The following is a 17,738-nucleotide window of genomic DNA, read 5'->3' as shown; positions in this document are numbered from 1 at the left end:
CTAAAGCTCTCCTTCAGAATTTCAGGGCCACTTTTTAGTTCAGGTTCAGAAATTCGCAACGCTAGATGGCGCTGATCCAAATAATTATGTAGGGTTCCGCAACTAGTTATACAGATACAAAATAACAAGTTGACATTGTCTGTGCTGTTTGCGGCAAGTTTACTATTTATTTTTTATTTAAAAATTGACCTCTAAAAATATAGATATTCTACTTATATGGTTTTATAAAATCGACCATATGGCACTACTTAGTACTCTTAGTAGTGATTACATCAATTACTACACATAACTTCACGTATATATATATATATCTGAAACAAATCTCTTTCCCACTTTTATGCAAATGTCGTGACCAGGGGCCGTACCATATAACTATTTTTCTGTACATCGGCCTATGTTATAACATAACATAGGCCCGCGAAGCTAAAAAAAGTTATATGGTACGGCTCCAGGCTTCCGTTTGAAAATAAATCAAAATGTCTCTATAAATTACGGGCGGAGCAATCCCATACGGAAAAACTGTTGCGCAGTTGGCAACACTGCAAAGAGCAGACGGTGTGTTTACAACCACGTGTGTTTTGAATTGTGTGTTGATCTTTCACGTGTTCGTGTTTCGGAGTTTTTTTTGATTGATCATTACTTAATTTAATTCCATTTCTATTGTTAAGTAACAACTTCAAAATGCCAAAATCAAAGCGAGATAAGAAAAGTAAGATAACGAAATTTCGTGTGCAATTTATAACCGTGAAGTACATGTTGTACTTAACAATAAGGTTATGTTTTGTTGTTTACCATAATTAAAAATGTATTTATGTCTTTATTTTTGTAGTTTCGCTCACGAAAACGAGTAAAAAAGGATTAGAACTAAAACAGCACATCATAGAGGATGTTAGAGCCTGTATGGAAAGATATGAGCACGTAATTCTGTTCGGAGTGGAAAATATGCGCAACAACAAACTTAAAGATTTGAGGGAGAAATGGAATGGTAGTAGATTTTTTTTCGGCAAGAATACAATTATTGCCCTTGGTTTAGGAAAAAATAAAGAAACAGAAATTGAAAACGGCATTTCGGAGCTAACGTCACATCTACAAGGACAGTGTGGTCTGTTTTTCACCAACGAAAGCAAAAAAAAGGTATGGCAAAGGGTTGATACTCCAGTCTTTACTGTCGAAAATAAATTTTCGATACGTTAAGAAAATTAAGGAATTACCACAATTTTCGAGTACATTATTGTAATTATGCCTTTTTCAGGTATTAAAGTGGATGGAAGAATTTGAAGACGAAGACTATGCACGCTCTGGATTTGTTACCCAAGAAACAATTGAACTGCCTGCTGGACCTTTGTCAGATTTTTCACATAGTACAGAGCCATACTTAAGGCAATTGGGTATGCCTACATCTCTACAAAAAGGAGTGGTTACGTTGTTAAAAGATTATAAAATTTGTTCGAAAGGCCAAACATTGACTCCGGAACAGTGTCGAATATTAGTAAGTTTTTACTAAAAGATAACTATAAAAACCATAGCATATCGTTTATTGTTGCAATTTTTTCTAGAAACTTTTAGCCAAGCCATTAGCCAAATTTAAACTCACTCCCATAGGACACTTTACAAAAGGTAAAGGCTATACACATGTCGCTTCTCTATTAAATGGCAAAGAAACAAACAATGAAGAACAAGAAGAGATGGAAGAATAATATGAAGTGGTATTTTTGTTACAACTACTATTATTTTGTAAAAACGAATTTGTTAAGCTCGTGTAAGTTAAGGGTGATGCGTGTAAAGAGTATATTTTGAAATACTTTGAAAGAAATAACATTGTATAGGAACTGAATTTTTTTATTTATCAAAAGAATGTTGACACGTGTAAAAAAAAAAAAAAAAGAACAAAGTTTAAGACTTAAAACTATAACAAATCTTTCTACATTTTTTCAAGAAAAAACGTTACCGCTTTCTAAAAATCTATTATATGCTACTTGAAATTTAAAAGCTATAATAGTATTTTAGAAATCTATTTGACGCTTTTCTCATTGGATTATTGATTGCATTGTTCGTTGCATGAAACGGCTATAGGTTCTCTTAAAACATTGCAATAATCCCAGCCAATAGATAACTGGAAATTTTTCACATCAATTTTAGAGAGAGAATTATTTTTTAGACAGATCACTGCTACAAGTGCCTTACTTTGATTTGAAGATCCAGTAAATAATGTTGTAGTAACTTTTTAGCGGGAATTATCTTTGGTGTAAAGATTTGTTAATTACTCTTTTTGGAGGCTGCAATACAATTTGTTTTTTAAATAAAAGATGAGTCACGTAGTTCTTACGATCGACAAGTTAGCACTGAACAGTTAACAAAATTTGTTTTTTTTTTTTTTTTGCCTGATAATTACACATAATAAATGACATTAAGTCTAAGTTTACAATAATATTCTTTAAAGCATTATATTCTATTTTTTTTTTCAAAAAATGCAAAATCTTACATTTTACATTAAATTAAGATATACAGGGAAAGATACAACTAAAATAATCACAAAAAGTTTTCCCGATACTTAGTGAGCAAACGGCGCATTAAAATAAATACTAAAAAGGCACAAGTAAAAGAATAATTATCTAAAAATAATTATTTTAAATAAATTGTACTACAAGTCTCCCATGATTTACAAAAAATAACGTACGAGTATACAAAAGTGGTAACAAGTGGAAAAAAAAAACATTTAACTAAGTACACTTATTAAACTAACATATAAAATTTTTACACTAGCTATTTTGCTAGAGACCTTCTCGACAAGAAATATTATTTTGGAATGCGACCGCACGAAAACAAGCTAACGTTCACAGTACAGAAGAGAGCTTTTTATAGTTATTGGCTTCCCGCTATAAACGTTATCTTTTGGCTATCGAGCTCGGAATTACAGCATTCTCAGTTTGCGCATTTATTTTATCACAATCATGAATTAATTCAAACAATTACATGAAACGCGAATAAAAACATACACACTTGCTTCTATTCTGGATGTTTTTTTTTTTTTTTTTGTTTATAATACTTGCCTTTATTACTTATCACGATTGCCGAACTAAATATACAAACTATACCACAGGCAAAGAAACAGGTAAAAGGCAATTATTTCGCTAGTCGCTGTATCCATCTATCTACTATACGGCTACATCTGGAATACATTATTCAATCGTCTAGATTGACATCTTCTACATATATCCGACGTTTAAATATATACTTTTGAAGCGGTTTTGATATATATATATATGTATGCATAATATATATTTGTTTCTGTGACTCTAAAGTCCTATGTACGATATAATTAAACGCTTACACAATACATCAAAAGTACAAAAAAATGTTGGCATAAGCGCAAAGTGTTAAACGAACGAAAGTCGTCGTTCGTCGTTCAATTTTGCCCGACCAGCATTTCATGCTGCACCAAATCCAGGATGGGCTCACGCCAATAGGAGAAGTTGCTGAACTCGTCGGCTACGTCCTCCCGTATTGCCGGGAACACATGATCCACAATATAACTCATGTTTGAATATCTGGTAACAGATAATAAAAGAAAACATTTTTTTTATTGTATCGATCTTTTTGGCTTCATTGATTATATTAGTTCAATCTCGAGATTAAATTTTTAAGCTCGACCAATGTATTGGAGCGCCTTATTATTTTCAGGTTTAATAGCCAAGTATTAAACTTCAAATATTTGTAAACCTGAATTATTTAATCAAGAGATCAACAAGTTAAAGCGTTTAAACATGTTAACATTTGTGATACGGAGAATCGGTGCATGCTTTAAGCACATTAGTGTTGATGCAAGCTTTTTTTGTTAATTGACGACGATAAATAATATTTTGGGCAGGGAATCTCCTTATAAAGGAGTTTTATAAATGAAGAACATTTGAGCAACGATATGTGTGCAGACAGAGCAGTTTCATAAAAAACCTCTAAGTTTTTAGAGGATCATCACAATATGCAAACAAGATGCACTTGATGAAATCATTCACTCGATTACGCACTTATGTACAACACGAATTCACTCAAACTTATTTTTCAAAGTATTTTGGATAGTTTAGTGAGTATTAATAAATGAATGAGGAGATCATTAATAGACATACTTAGTTCAATCGATCTTCGATTTGAGAAGATAAAAAAAAAGATTAATGATCAGCAAGGAATTCCAATTTCTTGGGAACTTAAACCTACAGTTATAGATTTCAATATGCAGATATAAACAGTTGTTGATTTTGTAGAAGTGGTGGGAACAAGTCATCCACAATATAACTTTGAGAGCAGTAGCTGTAATCATATATAAATAAAACTCGGATTTTTAAGAGGAAACTAGTTTTTTTTGCGAATATTAAAGCATCGAATCTTGTTTTTTTTTTTCCATCATAATTTTTCTATTAACTTAACATCTTTCAAACTAAGTTGCAAAATTCCACAACAACTCTAATGTGCCACACGATAAAAAGATACTTATGAGTTCTTCGATAGAAATATTTCATCAGTGATACTCCACTTGAGTTGCTATAAGAATTATAATAAAGTTTATACTTACGTCGACTGGAAGGTTTGAGTCAGTTCATGTTTCAATTCGCCACGATGATTAATCGTGAATATCCGAGTCGTTGGAATACCTACAGCTCTATATGCCCAAACATCCTAAAACCACAAAGAGCATTAATGATTTTCATTTTTATGCGAATTCTTATGAAATGAATCTTCAACACTTACATTGATCCGATTGCCATACCCAGCATAGAATGGCTGAGACCCGTCGGGAAAGAGTGCTTTGATGTCACTTAGACACGAGATCTTGAACTGTTCGGGCTTCTTTTCGATAACTTCGCGATGGAATGCAGAGATCAGACTTGTTGGATTGAGCAGAAGTGGTCCATCGGGAAGAGAAAGATCATCCTGCCGAATACTCTTGAGATATTCGCGTGTCACTCGAGCTTGACCGATAGCTCTGGCCGAGAGATAAAGAAGCTTGTAGCCGTTGTTTTTTATCTTTGTAAAGAGCTGTGCGACACCCGATTGGGCCCAGTCTTTACCAACTATTGGTAGTATGTGTCCAAGAACGTCGGACTTGGTGATTGTACCATCGATGTCCGAAATGACGATCTTATCATCCCACTTCCACTTGTAGATGGAGCATTTACATCGCGTAGTTCCTTGGTAAGCTGTTGTCACGCTGAATACACACTCGTTCGTACCCTCTTTTAAGTTGAGACTAGCCTATGATTAATTAATGAATATTAGAGAAATATACATCATAATTTCCAGTATCAGTAGTCATCAAATAAATCGTAAAGTTACAATTTGTTCGGATGATAGCCTTAAAGTTTTTCTGTAGCTCGGCGTGCCTTCTCTCTTAGGGATGGGTGTAGCGATCGAGGTAGCAGACAGATTGCTCGAGTTGTTAGAAACAGATGGAATGTCGATTCCGGAGTTATCACATGGCTGCTGCTGGTCCTCGTCCGAGTCATCTTCCTCATTGCCGGCACAGTAACCCTCGCGATCCATTTCTTTGTTGATCAAGCAGTTTTGCTGCTCGGATTTATTATCATCGACTGCGTCGCTAAAACTAACGAGTGACTGACTAGTTTCTATGCTGTCTAGACTGGTATTCATCTGCTCATTCAACGAGGAGTCCTTCTTACCCTCATCACTAATCACAAAAACCAATTGTTAATAGAGAAAATTATTTATACTTTGAAGAAAACAAAAAAGTTTAAAAAAAAAACTTACTTAATAATAATGGTAGTCTTGTAACTTTCAGTGCCATCTTCCTTGGAAGCAACTACCAATTCACTCTGGACGATTTCAACAGCGTTGTCGACTAAATATCATATTATTGTTATAATCACGATAAAATGTAAAATAATAATCTTCTTCAAAGAAACTTACGATCGGACAACTTTTTAACAGGTTGACTAGATCTTCTCCAAGTGAACCAGGAACTGTAACCACCAGATATGCCTCTTCCATTGCTTCTATCGATTTTACTGTCGCTAGCCGACCTCTTCCTATCCTCGTAAAAATTCGTGAGTACATCGTGCGGTAAATGCTTTTGAAAGGTGGTATAGGTCATAACGACAGCACAGGCGGATCCCCAGTTGTAGTATTTGCCATTAATTTTAACGACGAGATTTGGATTCTCGAACAACTTGGCATCGGAACATACGTCCTCAAAACGAACGGCATGACGTTGGAATAGCTCGTCGCTGGGCTCAGCATCGTTGGCCGAGTCGAGGTTGCCGCATAGAGACAGGGAAACCTCGAGACTCGGCTCAAAGTGCTTGGACGATGACTCGTCAAAGTCACTGTCCAGCGATTTAGGACCACCAATCGCTCCCTCTACGCTGTTTGGACTTTGAGGCAGTGACGGCCCGTTGCCAGATTCTGTATCTTCTTCATCGGCAGTTTTTTCTGTCAAAGCAAAGATTCATACGTTAATAGAGGTCGTTGATTCGAACGTTGACAGATGATAGCTGTTTTAATTATCAATGAAAACGACTGATATTATGAAAGCACGAATTCAGAAAGATTTTCAAAAGCTGCACACAACTGCAAGCAAACAATTAAAATGTAAAAAACTGATTAAAAAATAAAAGCAAAAAAACGAAATAAAAAAAAAAGCAGTGATTGACGAAAGGATGGCCCAAGCATACAAGGGAACCGGAATCCGGGAGGAAATAAAAAGGTGAATATATGTAAGTGAAAAAGAAAAACCTGAGGTTGACCTGTCAAAAAGAGTGGGGAAAAAAGGGGGACCTGGAAAGAGCGAATGGGCAAAATTTGTGATACCTTTGTTAACGTTACCTCCCGTTACTCCACGATGGGACGAAGGAAAGTAGAGCGCGGCGACTTCCGGGTCCAGCTCGTCGGCATTCAAATCGCTCAGATAAATGCCCTCGGACTCCGGGTTATGCCTGACGCGCGACGTTTTCTTCATAAACGAGAACATTCCGCCAAGCATGGAGCGACGTGCATCAGCTGCTGCGGGTATCATTTTTTGTTTCGTTTTTGTTTGAACAAGCAAGGTAGTTTTAAATGATAATGTGAGGAAGTCTGTGAATGCGGTCGACGGTGCTTTTTCTTTTTTGTTTTGTGTTTATTCGTTTTTTTGCTGAGCTTTTGCTTTGTACGCTATCGTGCTCCTTGCGTAAATTGATTTTTATTTGTTTCTTTTCTTTATGTTTTGTTATCAGACATAAGAAGAATCGCCAAAGTAAAATACACAGAAAGAGTTGCAGTAGAACATGTGATGATGATTTTTTTTAAAGTAAATAGTTTTGAGAGAGCATTAAAGTTTCATTATACCAACTCATCTCTTAACAAGATATCCCACTAACGGAAATAAAATTTTTAATTACGACTCGGTATATTGTTTCAAAATCTCAAGTTGGTATAATTAGTTTACCCTTGTTCGTAACTTTAACGTCCCTCCCCCAAATGATAACTTTACAACTACAGTGATACATACTTTCATTGCTGGATGCGGTTGCGTCAACCGGGTTCAACGGCCTTCCGTGAGCATCGAGAGTTCCGTCGTGCGGTGGACTAGGCAGCTCGCCCCATCTCCAGCTCTGTCCTTTGTCTTCCTGAGCCTTGCTCTCCTGTGTGATTTTTTGCACCTCGAACTCGGTGTCGGATTGCACAGGCGAGCTTGGCCTTGATTCTTTGTTTCTGCGAGAAAATAAAAATTTTCAAATAATTTACGCATCAAACTTTAAAATCAACTAAAAAGAGAAAGTCAATTTACGTTGTGGTGATTTCGGTATCGCTAAAGAAGTGGAAGTCAGTTGACGCGTGAATGACGTTGATTTTATTCAACTGTTTCTGCTCGGGAATGTTGCTTATTTCATCCTTAGATGCAGCTTTTGATTCCTGTGGAAAGCAATTATAATTGATGACTATAGAATAACTGTCAGTTAATTGACTATCATTTTTGCAATTAACCCCGTAGTACTTACAGCATCATTTGGATAAACTTTCTCTATTTCGATCGCAGGTAGAACCTCGATCGTTTTTGCCTGATTACTATTATTAGCACAAGTCGTTTCTACATTACTGTTAGCGCTAATTTTTCTCTGCATGCCTTTCCGTTTCATCGTGCTCTTTCTCTTCCTCTTTCTTTTCGAGCTGTTGCTGTTACTTTTGGTTTCATCAGTAGTAGATTCATCCTTGGACGTACGCTTATCGGAAGACGTTGACGAAACTGATAGGGGTATGTGACTTGAGAGTGTCGATTTCTCATCCAACGTGTTTTGACCGTCGAATTTATAGCTGGGATTCGTTTCATTTATCGGCCGAAAATCGTTGTTGACCACGCTGATCTTGCGAATGCGTTCCGATGAAGTGACGGCAACAAAAGATTTAGGGTTTTTGACAAACGGAGTTTGTGGTTTTTCGTCCGGAGTCACGCCGTCCATGTCAAAGATTTCCTCGTCATCGTTGAAACGCAACGACTTGTCCCTATCATCGTCTTCCTCCTCCTCAGCTTCTTCATCATCATCTTCAGCAGCCTCCATGCTCTTCTTAAAAGACAGCGTTGGTTCGTCTTTCTTCCAGTCACTCAACAGTGCCTTTTCAAAGCTCTGCCTCTGTTCTGCCGGGAGTTCTGGAAAGTTTTCTTTAAATAGTCTCTCTTTATCCTCCGTCTTGAGAGCCGAATACTGCTCGCTGATCATACGCTGTTTCTGAACGGTAGAAATCGATCCGTAATACTCTTGGAATATCTTGTCTCTCTCCTCAGTAGTCAGAGAAGCAATCTGGAGCCATTTATCACGCTGCTCCAAAGGAAGATCTGAGAAATGTTCTATGAGGAAACTTTCTCTTTGGTCCGGAGGCAAAGCAGACATTTGTTCCCACTTTTCGCGCTCAATAGACATTACTGAATCTCGGAGAATTTTTTCATGCTGCTCTTGAGGTAGATCAGACAAAACGTTAAATCTAAAAAGTAAAAAAAATGAGCCTTTCAAACTGTAACCTTTGTCTACCATGAACCATTGATTGAAAGTTGTGTCAGATAATTTACCTTCTATTACCAAAACATTCAACGTCATTGGGGATGGGCGAACAAGCCAAATAAGGTGGTATATCGGCATCACTGGGTGAGCCATCAATTCCTGGCACTTCTTCAACAAAGAATGCTTCCCCAGAGTCACCAAGTTTCATGTGAATCTGCCTGGGCTCAGCATTTATTTCAATATCAACCACCTTTTCTCTGGAGCGCAGTACACCAAGCTTCCCAAAGCGCACGTGGAATGGGGAACAGGTGTACGAGCCATCAGGCTGTTGCACCACCACGACATCAATGGCTCCAGTGAGTGTAGCTGCATTGATCTCATTGTAGAAGTCCCGGAAGTTGCTGATGAACTTTCCAATGTAGTTCATGCTGTTATACATCTTATATTGGCCAAGTCTCCCGTTCCAAGTCTTGAGCCCCAAGACCAATTGTATACAGGTGTGGTCTTTTTCAAGACCACACTTTTAGAAATACACCGACCCTCGCAACCAGTCTTTTATTTGCCTATAACAGACGTAAATTTTTTTTGTTTTTTGTTAATTATATTATTTTTCTGTGATTTGTTTGATGCCAACCCGATCTTTTACATAATTAAAAGTTTAAAAAATTAAATTGCCAATTAGATAAAATCAATGTATATATTTGCAACGAAAATTTCAGTCAACAAATTTGTTTACCCGGTATTTGGAACATTCTCAATTAGTTTAAAAACTACTCAATGTCAACAATACATTTTTTAACAAAGCCATGGTTCAACAAATCCGGTTTAAAACTCGACTCCTCTTCTTTTCGCTCCTTTTAAAATTATCGATTTTCCCCGCAACTAGCAGACGACGACTTTTTCGATGTGCGCGCCTCTGTCACATATATATATATATTTTGGAGCTCTCTTGATTTTATATCGTAATTTTACTTATACCTTTATAATTATTTCGACACATTTATTAAGTATACCTATAAATTACACACATCACGTGTGTATTTATTTCTCATGTCATCGCAACCATACATGACCTATCAAGAGCAAGTTGTACAACATAAACGTTCTCAAATTTTCGCATCGGAGGATTTTTTTTTTTTTTAATAAAAAAAAAAAAAAACAAAACAAAAAGCCTAATCGTGACTCACACATCCTTATTCTAATAAAAATAATAGACACATGCAAAATCTCTCGATTCATGATAAGCCAACTTGGTTTTTATTTTTAAGGTTAACAGCCTTTAGAAATTTCCGTAATGTTTATATATCGCCATTAATTGACAAACGTAATAATTACGATGACGACAAAGCGCGGAGAGAGAGAATGAGCAAGTTAACACCTGCATGACGCGAGCGTATATAGAACATAGGTACATTATGTTGGAAAAAAAAAAGGAAAAAAAGAATTACAAAGGAGAACCTTCGTCTTCTCCTTTCTCCTTGGCCTCCTGTTTCTCTTATTACTCCCACCTACGCCCTGCAACGCTCCCCTCTGATCTGCTCTTCTTTCACGTATACGCATGTATGTATTCACTATACAGTTTGACCAAAAGCAAAAGAAAACACAAAAGAGAGGACGGAGAGGAGAGAGAGAGAGAGAGAGAGTTGTTATTTAATTTTTCTCGAAATTGCGTCAAGAATAAGCTCAAAACATTCTGCAATCGTCGGACTATGAAGGCATGCAAGTATTTAATGATAAATAATCATTCATCACGAAATTAATTGCGTGATGCACGATCGATCGAACAGCTGAGAAAGTATATATTATAATATACTATGGCAAAGACGACACTGGATTGATGAATGCAGGAAAACAAGTGCAAACGAAGCAACGTGAAACACTGAATGAGTAGGAAAGTATACGGAAGGGAAGGAGGGAAGAAACTGCAGCACGTAAACATGTAAATCCCTTTTCCCTTTTGTTAATGCAATTACAAGAAAGTATAGGTACACATGAGTACTTATACGTCATAGCCTCGTACCTTGAATATTCAAATGTCACACTCGGAACGTCCTTCACTTTTCCACTTAGTCTAAAAAAATAAAAAAAATAAATAAAAAAAAACTAAAATCAACAAGCTTCAAGATCCGCTTGGTTGTACTCGTTTAGCACAAGTTAAACAATAACCAATACTCGGAACACATGCACATTACAATATACACACACGTAAACGAACGCGTCAACGCGCTGCAGCAGCGAGTTGCGTACTGACGTACTGCAGCAGGCCACGATTTTTTATTCTCTTCCGCTATACAAGAGAATCGGAGTCGGAGGGGAAGGAGAATGGCACACACGAGGCGGGAGGGAGCGAGTATAACGAGAGGAGGAGAGGGAAAGTGTTGGCCACAGCTGTGTGTAAAACACACGTCTACATAGATATACTGACGTTGATATAATGCACATGTAGCAATTCTAGCTCTCTCTGTTTGTTATGTCTCGTTTTTTTTTTGTTTTTTTTTTTTTTTGCCACTGGTGCAATCTTTAATTATCTGCTTACGGGTAAAATATACGCACGTATGCGAGCGTTTTTGCGGTTGTAAAATTATCAGTACCGAGTATTTATGCGATGGGCATAAATATGCGCGAGTTCCAGATGCTGCCCCGAGAGCTGATTGATTTTTTGGATAAATAAAGAAATGGCTCGGGTGCATTTATGGGAACCGACGCGGTGATGATGGGGAAATACAGATGGTCGTCGAACGGTTTTGAAACAACGCGATATTTTTAGCCGTTACGGCCCTTATACAACGGACAGATTAAACAATTAATTTTGCGTACGATTGCGTTATTGTTTTTTTACTGTTGCTGGATAAAAAATGTACTCGACGAGATCGAAGAAATGAAAAAAAAAAAAAAAAAAAAAATGCATCTTATACAATTGTGTTCCATTACATGTAATAAAACGTATTAGTGTATGCTCTGCGATGATTGAGAAAAAAGAAACTGATCAAATTAAATGCACAAGTTTGAATCGTCACTCGACGTAAGTGGTAGTACTTAATCAGGGGAAAACGAGAAATAAAAAATTGCACTCGTGACTCGCAACAATGAACAAACAGTATATACGCCTTACTTACATGAGTGATACAAGTACACCCATTTTACTCGATACCTTATACCTGCCAATATCCTCAATTTTGATCAATAGATAATAACAGAACGCGATTAAAAAGAGGGAAATACTACTTGTACGACAACGCTGTAGGGGCATTTTGGTGCATCTATAGACTTGCACGGAAAAAAATTTATGACTAACACACGATGTATATATGTGCATTCATTTTTCGTTTCCTATACCTACACGCATGAGGCCTGAGCTCACGCATAATATTGTGATTTGTTAAACGTCAATGCTGATGCGATATTGACGTTTTTCCCCGAGAACTATGCACATAACATCTGCAACTCATCCTTCATCTCGTATGTTTATGGGCGCACAAATCTATAGTGATTTAGTGAACGTCACATTTTCCATTCAACAATTCCAAAAAAGAACAAAAAACAAAAAATAGAAAAAAAATGTATTTAGAGCCAATTAAAAAATAACGGTATATTCACGACAGGTTCAAAAGGACAAAAGTCAAGTACGATCGCGAGGCTCGTCGCATAAAACCGCGGCTGTTGACTGGCTTCTAAATCTGATATTCTGCAGCTGCACGTATATCGCGCGAAGATAAACGCGAGTTTTTTTTTTGTTTTACGCAAACTCACGTGGGCGTGTGTTATATGGAATAAGAGGATCCGATGAGTGCTCGTTTCCTGAAGAAGGAGAAAGCTTATCATCTGATGCTCGATGCGTTGCTTTGTGCCCTGGGCGTCACTGACCGAGAATGAATCACAAAAGACGTCACTTTGTTGTAACGGTCAACCGTTTTTTAAATTATAGGTTTTTGGGTTTTTTGCGTATACGTTTTATTCATTTTGCAATGATGTCGAAGGTGATGAATAATCAGCCCGATCAATCGAAAGGGACGTTTATGTAAGATAAAAATAAAAGATTTTTAAATTAGAATTTCCATCTCAATCCGCAGAAACAAAAAAATTAAATATCTAGCATTTGAGAATCCTTTTTTTCTTCATTTAATTCACTGGGATTTTGAGGAGAAACAAAAAGGTCATTTATATTGAGTGACGTGGAACTCCGAATTCTCGAATTGATTAAATTAAACATAAAAATGGTAATTCCCTTGTGTATGATTTTATTTATTTGAAATTCAATGAAATGACGATATAATTGATTCGAGGCTCGGATGTAAATCACCGCAGTATTCAAAGAACATTTATATTTCATTGAAGATAATTTCATTTTAGATATTTTTTGTACACCATTATTTCAATTAAATATTCAAATGCTGCAATGACACAACCTTTTTTTTTTTTTATATACATTTATACTGTAATTCACGAAAACTATACTTGTTGGGACTCTCAAATGTACGTCTACATGTTGTTTCGAATGTTACCTTGAAAAGGTTCCAAAAACTTGATTCATAAATTCATACTTATACAAACAACAGCAACAAAACACCCGAACAGACGAATTTGTCAAAACACGAAAAACCAACTACAACTATATTTAATGATTCACGTGACGAACAAAAATATGTCCACAGCGATGATCAATTGTACCACGTTAAAAATCTTTCATCCTCCAATCCTACCCGCACCAATCATGGATTTTCTTATCACCTACTCGATATTATTCAGTTAGTTTATTGACATAAAAACAATTAGGTACACGCATACCTATATAGGCACTCTACGCTTGTTTTGAAGATATTGCGTACGTCTCACGTAATTATTTACCGATAAGACGCTTTGCCTTTCAACGGTCAACAATTTATATACATCTAAACACACGGAAAAACAAGTAATAAAAAAAAAACACGTCGTGAAAAATCTATTTATATTTATATACATATAGTTGTGGTGGTCGGTCATTTGGCACAGAGCTCGAATAATTGTGCGAATAGCGAAAAAAAAAAAAAAAAAAAAAACACAGTTATACATCCAAGTCAGCGGAGGTGGAGGCACGTGTGTATACATCACATACTATTGAGTAATAACGTTGTTTTGATGACATTATAACCATCACCGAGTTTTGCCTGACTCATACTAATCGTAAAAGCTGATATATATAGTGGGAAGGGGGGGGAGGGTCGATGCGAATTAACCGCGTTGAAAAACATATTGACGATAGGTACGTTTTGTACGTGCATCAAATAGATATATAGCTGGCATAGAGATAATTTGTGGGTAGGTGTACCCTATAATTATATACACGTCATTGTTTGTTGTTTTTCAAATTTTCGCGCTGATTTTGCGACTCAGTTTTTACGATCTGCAGGTGTGCTAGCTGTTGTTGATGTGTACACATGGCTACACGTATATATATACCTACTGCGTATCGCACGAGGTACTTACTTACTTGTTATTTTGCTCGAGATAAGGTCCATCGCGTGAGACGTAATAAGAACATTAAGATAAACAAAAAAAAAACAAAAATAATAGTTACGAGTGCTTTGGATGTCTATGATTTATAACGTAATACCGTATCATTTTTTTTTTTTTTTGTTTTTGTTTTTTTTTTTTTTTTTTTTTTTTTTAAATGGAGTATTTTTATATTCAATAAAAATACTCCAAAATAGCTCTAAAGTATATAAGTACACACCAAAAATGACAAAAAATGTTTAACGAGAGAAATCGAAAGTGGGATACTTTTGTGTGGACACAGATGTTTCGTAAGAGCAACAAAAAAGACTTAGAACAGCCTAAATTGGATGAAGCGGGTGCTGAGAAAGAAAAAAAAAACGAGAAGCTCAACGCGTTTGTGTAGGTATCGTTGGGAAGCAAAGAAAAAAAAAAAAAGAAAAAATTTGTTACGTAAGGAATATAATATATACCGTTATCTTGTTTGCTCGACCGAGCGAATTTTCGCGAATTTCACCGAAGGCACTTTCGATGAAACGAGACGCCGAAAATAGTTGGTCCGTTGGAGGTAGAAAACAGAATTTTTGGCACTTCGTGTCCGTCCCGAACGACGGAAGAGTTACACGTGACGCGAGAACTCGTCTTACAAGGGACAAGACAATTTTAATGATGCAACACGAGCTTTTCTCCCTCCCGTCGCGTGCACGTAATCTATCCGTTTTTTTTTTTTTGTTTTTTTTTCCTTTAACGAATGTTAACAACACCTAAACCCATACCTGTACCACACAACTTTAATAGCTTAAATTTTTCCAATACGGCAAAATCCTCGTTTCGACACTCACTGCTTTATTGTCGAGCTCGAGTGTCTTTTCACGTATAGCGAAAATTATCGAGTCGTGGGTATACAATATTAACTTCAGGTAAATTAAGCGGCCTTGAGCTGTCGCCTGTACACAACGTATATATATATACGTATATAATAATATACGGGTATGACTTTTATTATTCTGCAAACGCCAATTTTGGCTTGGGCGTGCGAACAGAAAGAGAGAGGCATCGGACACTCCAAGTGGCTCATTATTTTTGTTCACCACTTGAAGATCGGAAAAGTGATATTTTTAACTTTCTTTTTTCTTCTTTACATAGAGAAGCGATGTATTAGGTATACCTTTGTATTTGCATTATTAGAACAATGGGTTGGTTCTGTACGAGGTTCAATAGACATGGCGGATCGGAATGACTCACTGTATCCGTATTACGCGTGTGACTTCTTTTCTTGCACGTACATGTATATGTTGCTTCGTTTTAATAAATGTAAATCTATTTCTGGTTTCGTACTTTTGAAAGGCTGCTACTGATTTGAGAAAAAAAAAAAAAAAAAAAAAAAAATTGGCTTAAGGTGATTCATACTGACTGTGAAGTGAAAGACGCGATCACAGCTGCGAATCATTTTCAATGAGCTAAGTATAAGTATAATAATAAATTTGAAGAAATTACTTGTCATGGATGGATGGATGTCATGGAAATATAATTATTTATTTGAAAATGACTTGTCCCTTGGGTGTACGTAAAAAATCATCGATTAGAAAAATAATGTAAGATTTTTTTCTTTATGATCACGAATTTGATAATTAGTTGAAAAAGGGGTAGAAACGGTTTCGTGTGTCCAGAGCAAAAATGTATTGCTTTCCACGAGAAGCTTACGTTAAAAGTTTGATTTCCAAAAAATTATACCACCATTTTCATCAAATTCAGTATTCAAAAATTTCATGGCTATTGGGCAATTTATCGATTTAGTACCAAAGTATCTTAGAGCATCAGTGTCTTTCTTGATATCATCATCAGAAAGTTTCAAATGTGGAATTTTGTAACAGATAAAATTAGTAAATTAAAGAAAAGGACGATGTTTTAGATCGCAAGGAATACCAAGAAAACAATGCAAAAAAAAATCAAGAGAACGAAACTAAAAAAATACAGAAAATGCATAATAATCATGATCGTATATTATGTATAAAAGCACGTACGCGTGCACGCATATAGTTACTCTGTATAAATATATAGGTGGGTATTATATTCTTACGGAGCCACACGAGCAACTGACTTTCAAATGTGTACTGCACGTGCCCGTACATGCGACGAGCCAGACCGCGGCGTGTCCATATAGACGCCTCTTTTGTATTTAACCCCCCCCCCCCAATGTACATATATGCGTAGGTGTGCACAAGTACTTGTACTTGCTCATAAAAAAAAAAAGACTCCATCCGGCAGATGCTTTGTATAGTCATCTATATACTTACTTACGCCCATACAGGGGGGTATACGGCAAAACCGTAATAGTTGAGATTAGCGAAAAAAGTCGATAAGACAGCGCTTGCGCCGCGCGCTTAAGCTTTTACGTGCACGTATATACATATGCACACTTACTTCTTGTGTATAGGTGCGAAATCGTGCTCTAGTGGTCCTCCTCTCTGTCGGTGCAAAAAAAAGAGAGAGATTATTACGTCAATTCCCTCTTTTTTTTTTTTTTTTTTTTTTTTTTTTTTTTTTTTTCCATGCCAAGGGCCAATAGTGCCAATTTCGCGAACAAAAGCTCGGTCAGGTTTTGGACTCGATGTATATATATATATATACATATTTTTTTTTTGCTCGTTTCGTAGCTATTATCGGCGTCATTTTAATATTCCCTCCTGCCGCGGAGATCCGGGTCGATGACACTGCCTCGACGCGGGAATCGATTGCTCAATAAGTGTACTATACGTCACAACCAACTTATTTTACGACTCGGCTCATTTAGCGATCGGATTACTCGATTGTTGATTGTGCATATACACGCTATTGTTGGGTTTATTTTTTTTTGTCACTTGCGCGCACGTGGTGATTAAAAAGAGTGTAATTAGCCAATTTTTTGGCGCAATGAGCTTGGGTCAGAGATAAGGTGACGAATCGGTTGCTGCATGAATGTTGTGACGTTACGTCTGATAGAGTAGGGTTTGGTTTTTATTTTTTTTTTTTTTTCTTTTTATTGTTAAAAAGGACAGTACAACATCGAAAGTAGCGCGCGACTCCATATTTTATGATTTTTCTCGTTTTTCTTTATTCATAGTTATTGAGGCCAAACACACGAAGGCTTGCACATTATACCGCGTACTTGCACACGGTTTCTACCTTTTATACTATTCTTTTTCACCGCATACATATAAATACGCCGATATATATCCCTACAGTCGTGAATAGTGCACTTCCGCGAATGTATCCATCCATGTGTATTGTGAATTATTGCAGTAC

At 36.5% G+C, this 17,738-nt stretch overlaps 2 protein-coding genes across 13 annotated transcripts in view; one reads left to right on the top strand and one right to left on the bottom strand.

Annotated features, from left to right (window-relative positions):
• The first annotated feature begins 454 nt into the window (after window positions 1-454).
• RpLP0-like (ribosomal protein LP0-like) lies at window positions 455-1,834 on the top strand. Its single transcript, XM_014352854.3, has 4 exons — window positions 455-709; window positions 830-1,134; window positions 1,253-1,489; window positions 1,557-1,834. Exons 1-4 carry the CDS (start codon window positions 682-684, stop codon window positions 1,695-1,697), a joined length of 711 nt encoding a protein of 236 aa, XP_014208340.2. The 5' UTR covers window positions 455-681; the 3' UTR covers window positions 1,698-1,834.
• A 1,062-nt stretch (window positions 1,835-2,896) lies between these two features.
• Window positions 2,897-17,738, bottom strand: part of Lpin (phosphatidate phosphatase LPIN) — a 52,304-nt gene continuing 37,462 nt past the window's right edge. For 5 of the 12 annotated variants that reach the window (XM_089592022.1, XM_014352802.2, XM_014352787.2 and 2 more), the window contains 11 exons: window positions 9,053-9,547; window positions 7,989-8,967; window positions 7,778-7,902; window positions 7,499-7,701; window positions 6,820-7,011; window positions 5,920-6,441; window positions 5,761-5,851; window positions 5,329-5,680; window positions 4,744-5,247; window positions 4,568-4,671; window positions 2,897-3,548 (listed from right to left, as the gene is read on the bottom strand). In XM_089592022.1, coding sequence (XP_089448148.1) covers window positions 3,407-3,548; window positions 4,568-4,671; window positions 4,744-5,247; window positions 5,329-5,680; window positions 5,761-5,851; window positions 5,920-6,441; window positions 6,820-7,011; window positions 7,499-7,701; window positions 7,778-7,902; window positions 7,989-8,967; window positions 9,053-9,423 — 3,585 coding nt within the window. In that variant the 5' untranslated portion in view covers window positions 9,424-9,547 and the 3' untranslated portion in view covers window positions 2,897-3,406. Of the gene's footprint in view, window positions 3,549-4,212; window positions 4,306-4,567; window positions 4,672-4,743; window positions 5,248-5,328; window positions 5,681-5,760; window positions 5,852-5,919; window positions 6,442-6,819; window positions 7,012-7,498; window positions 7,702-7,777; window positions 7,903-7,988; window positions 8,968-9,052; window positions 9,548-10,442; window positions 10,459-11,004; window positions 11,216-14,926; window positions 15,008-17,738 lie in introns of those variants that run through there. The other 7 variants (XM_014352795.2, XM_014352773.3, XM_023391019.2 and 4 more) reach the window with 7 other exon arrangements.

This window comes from Copidosoma floridanum, unplaced genomic scaffold, assembly GCF_036245765.1.
Source record: "Copidosoma floridanum isolate Cflo_tuat_1 unplaced genomic scaffold, Cflo_Japanese_pri ptg000014l, whole genome shotgun sequence".
In the NCBI taxonomy this organism is placed as follows: Eukaryota; Metazoa; Arthropoda; class Insecta; order Hymenoptera; family Encyrtidae; genus Copidosoma; species Copidosoma floridanum.
This window is presented reverse-complemented; position numbering and strand designations above follow the sequence as displayed.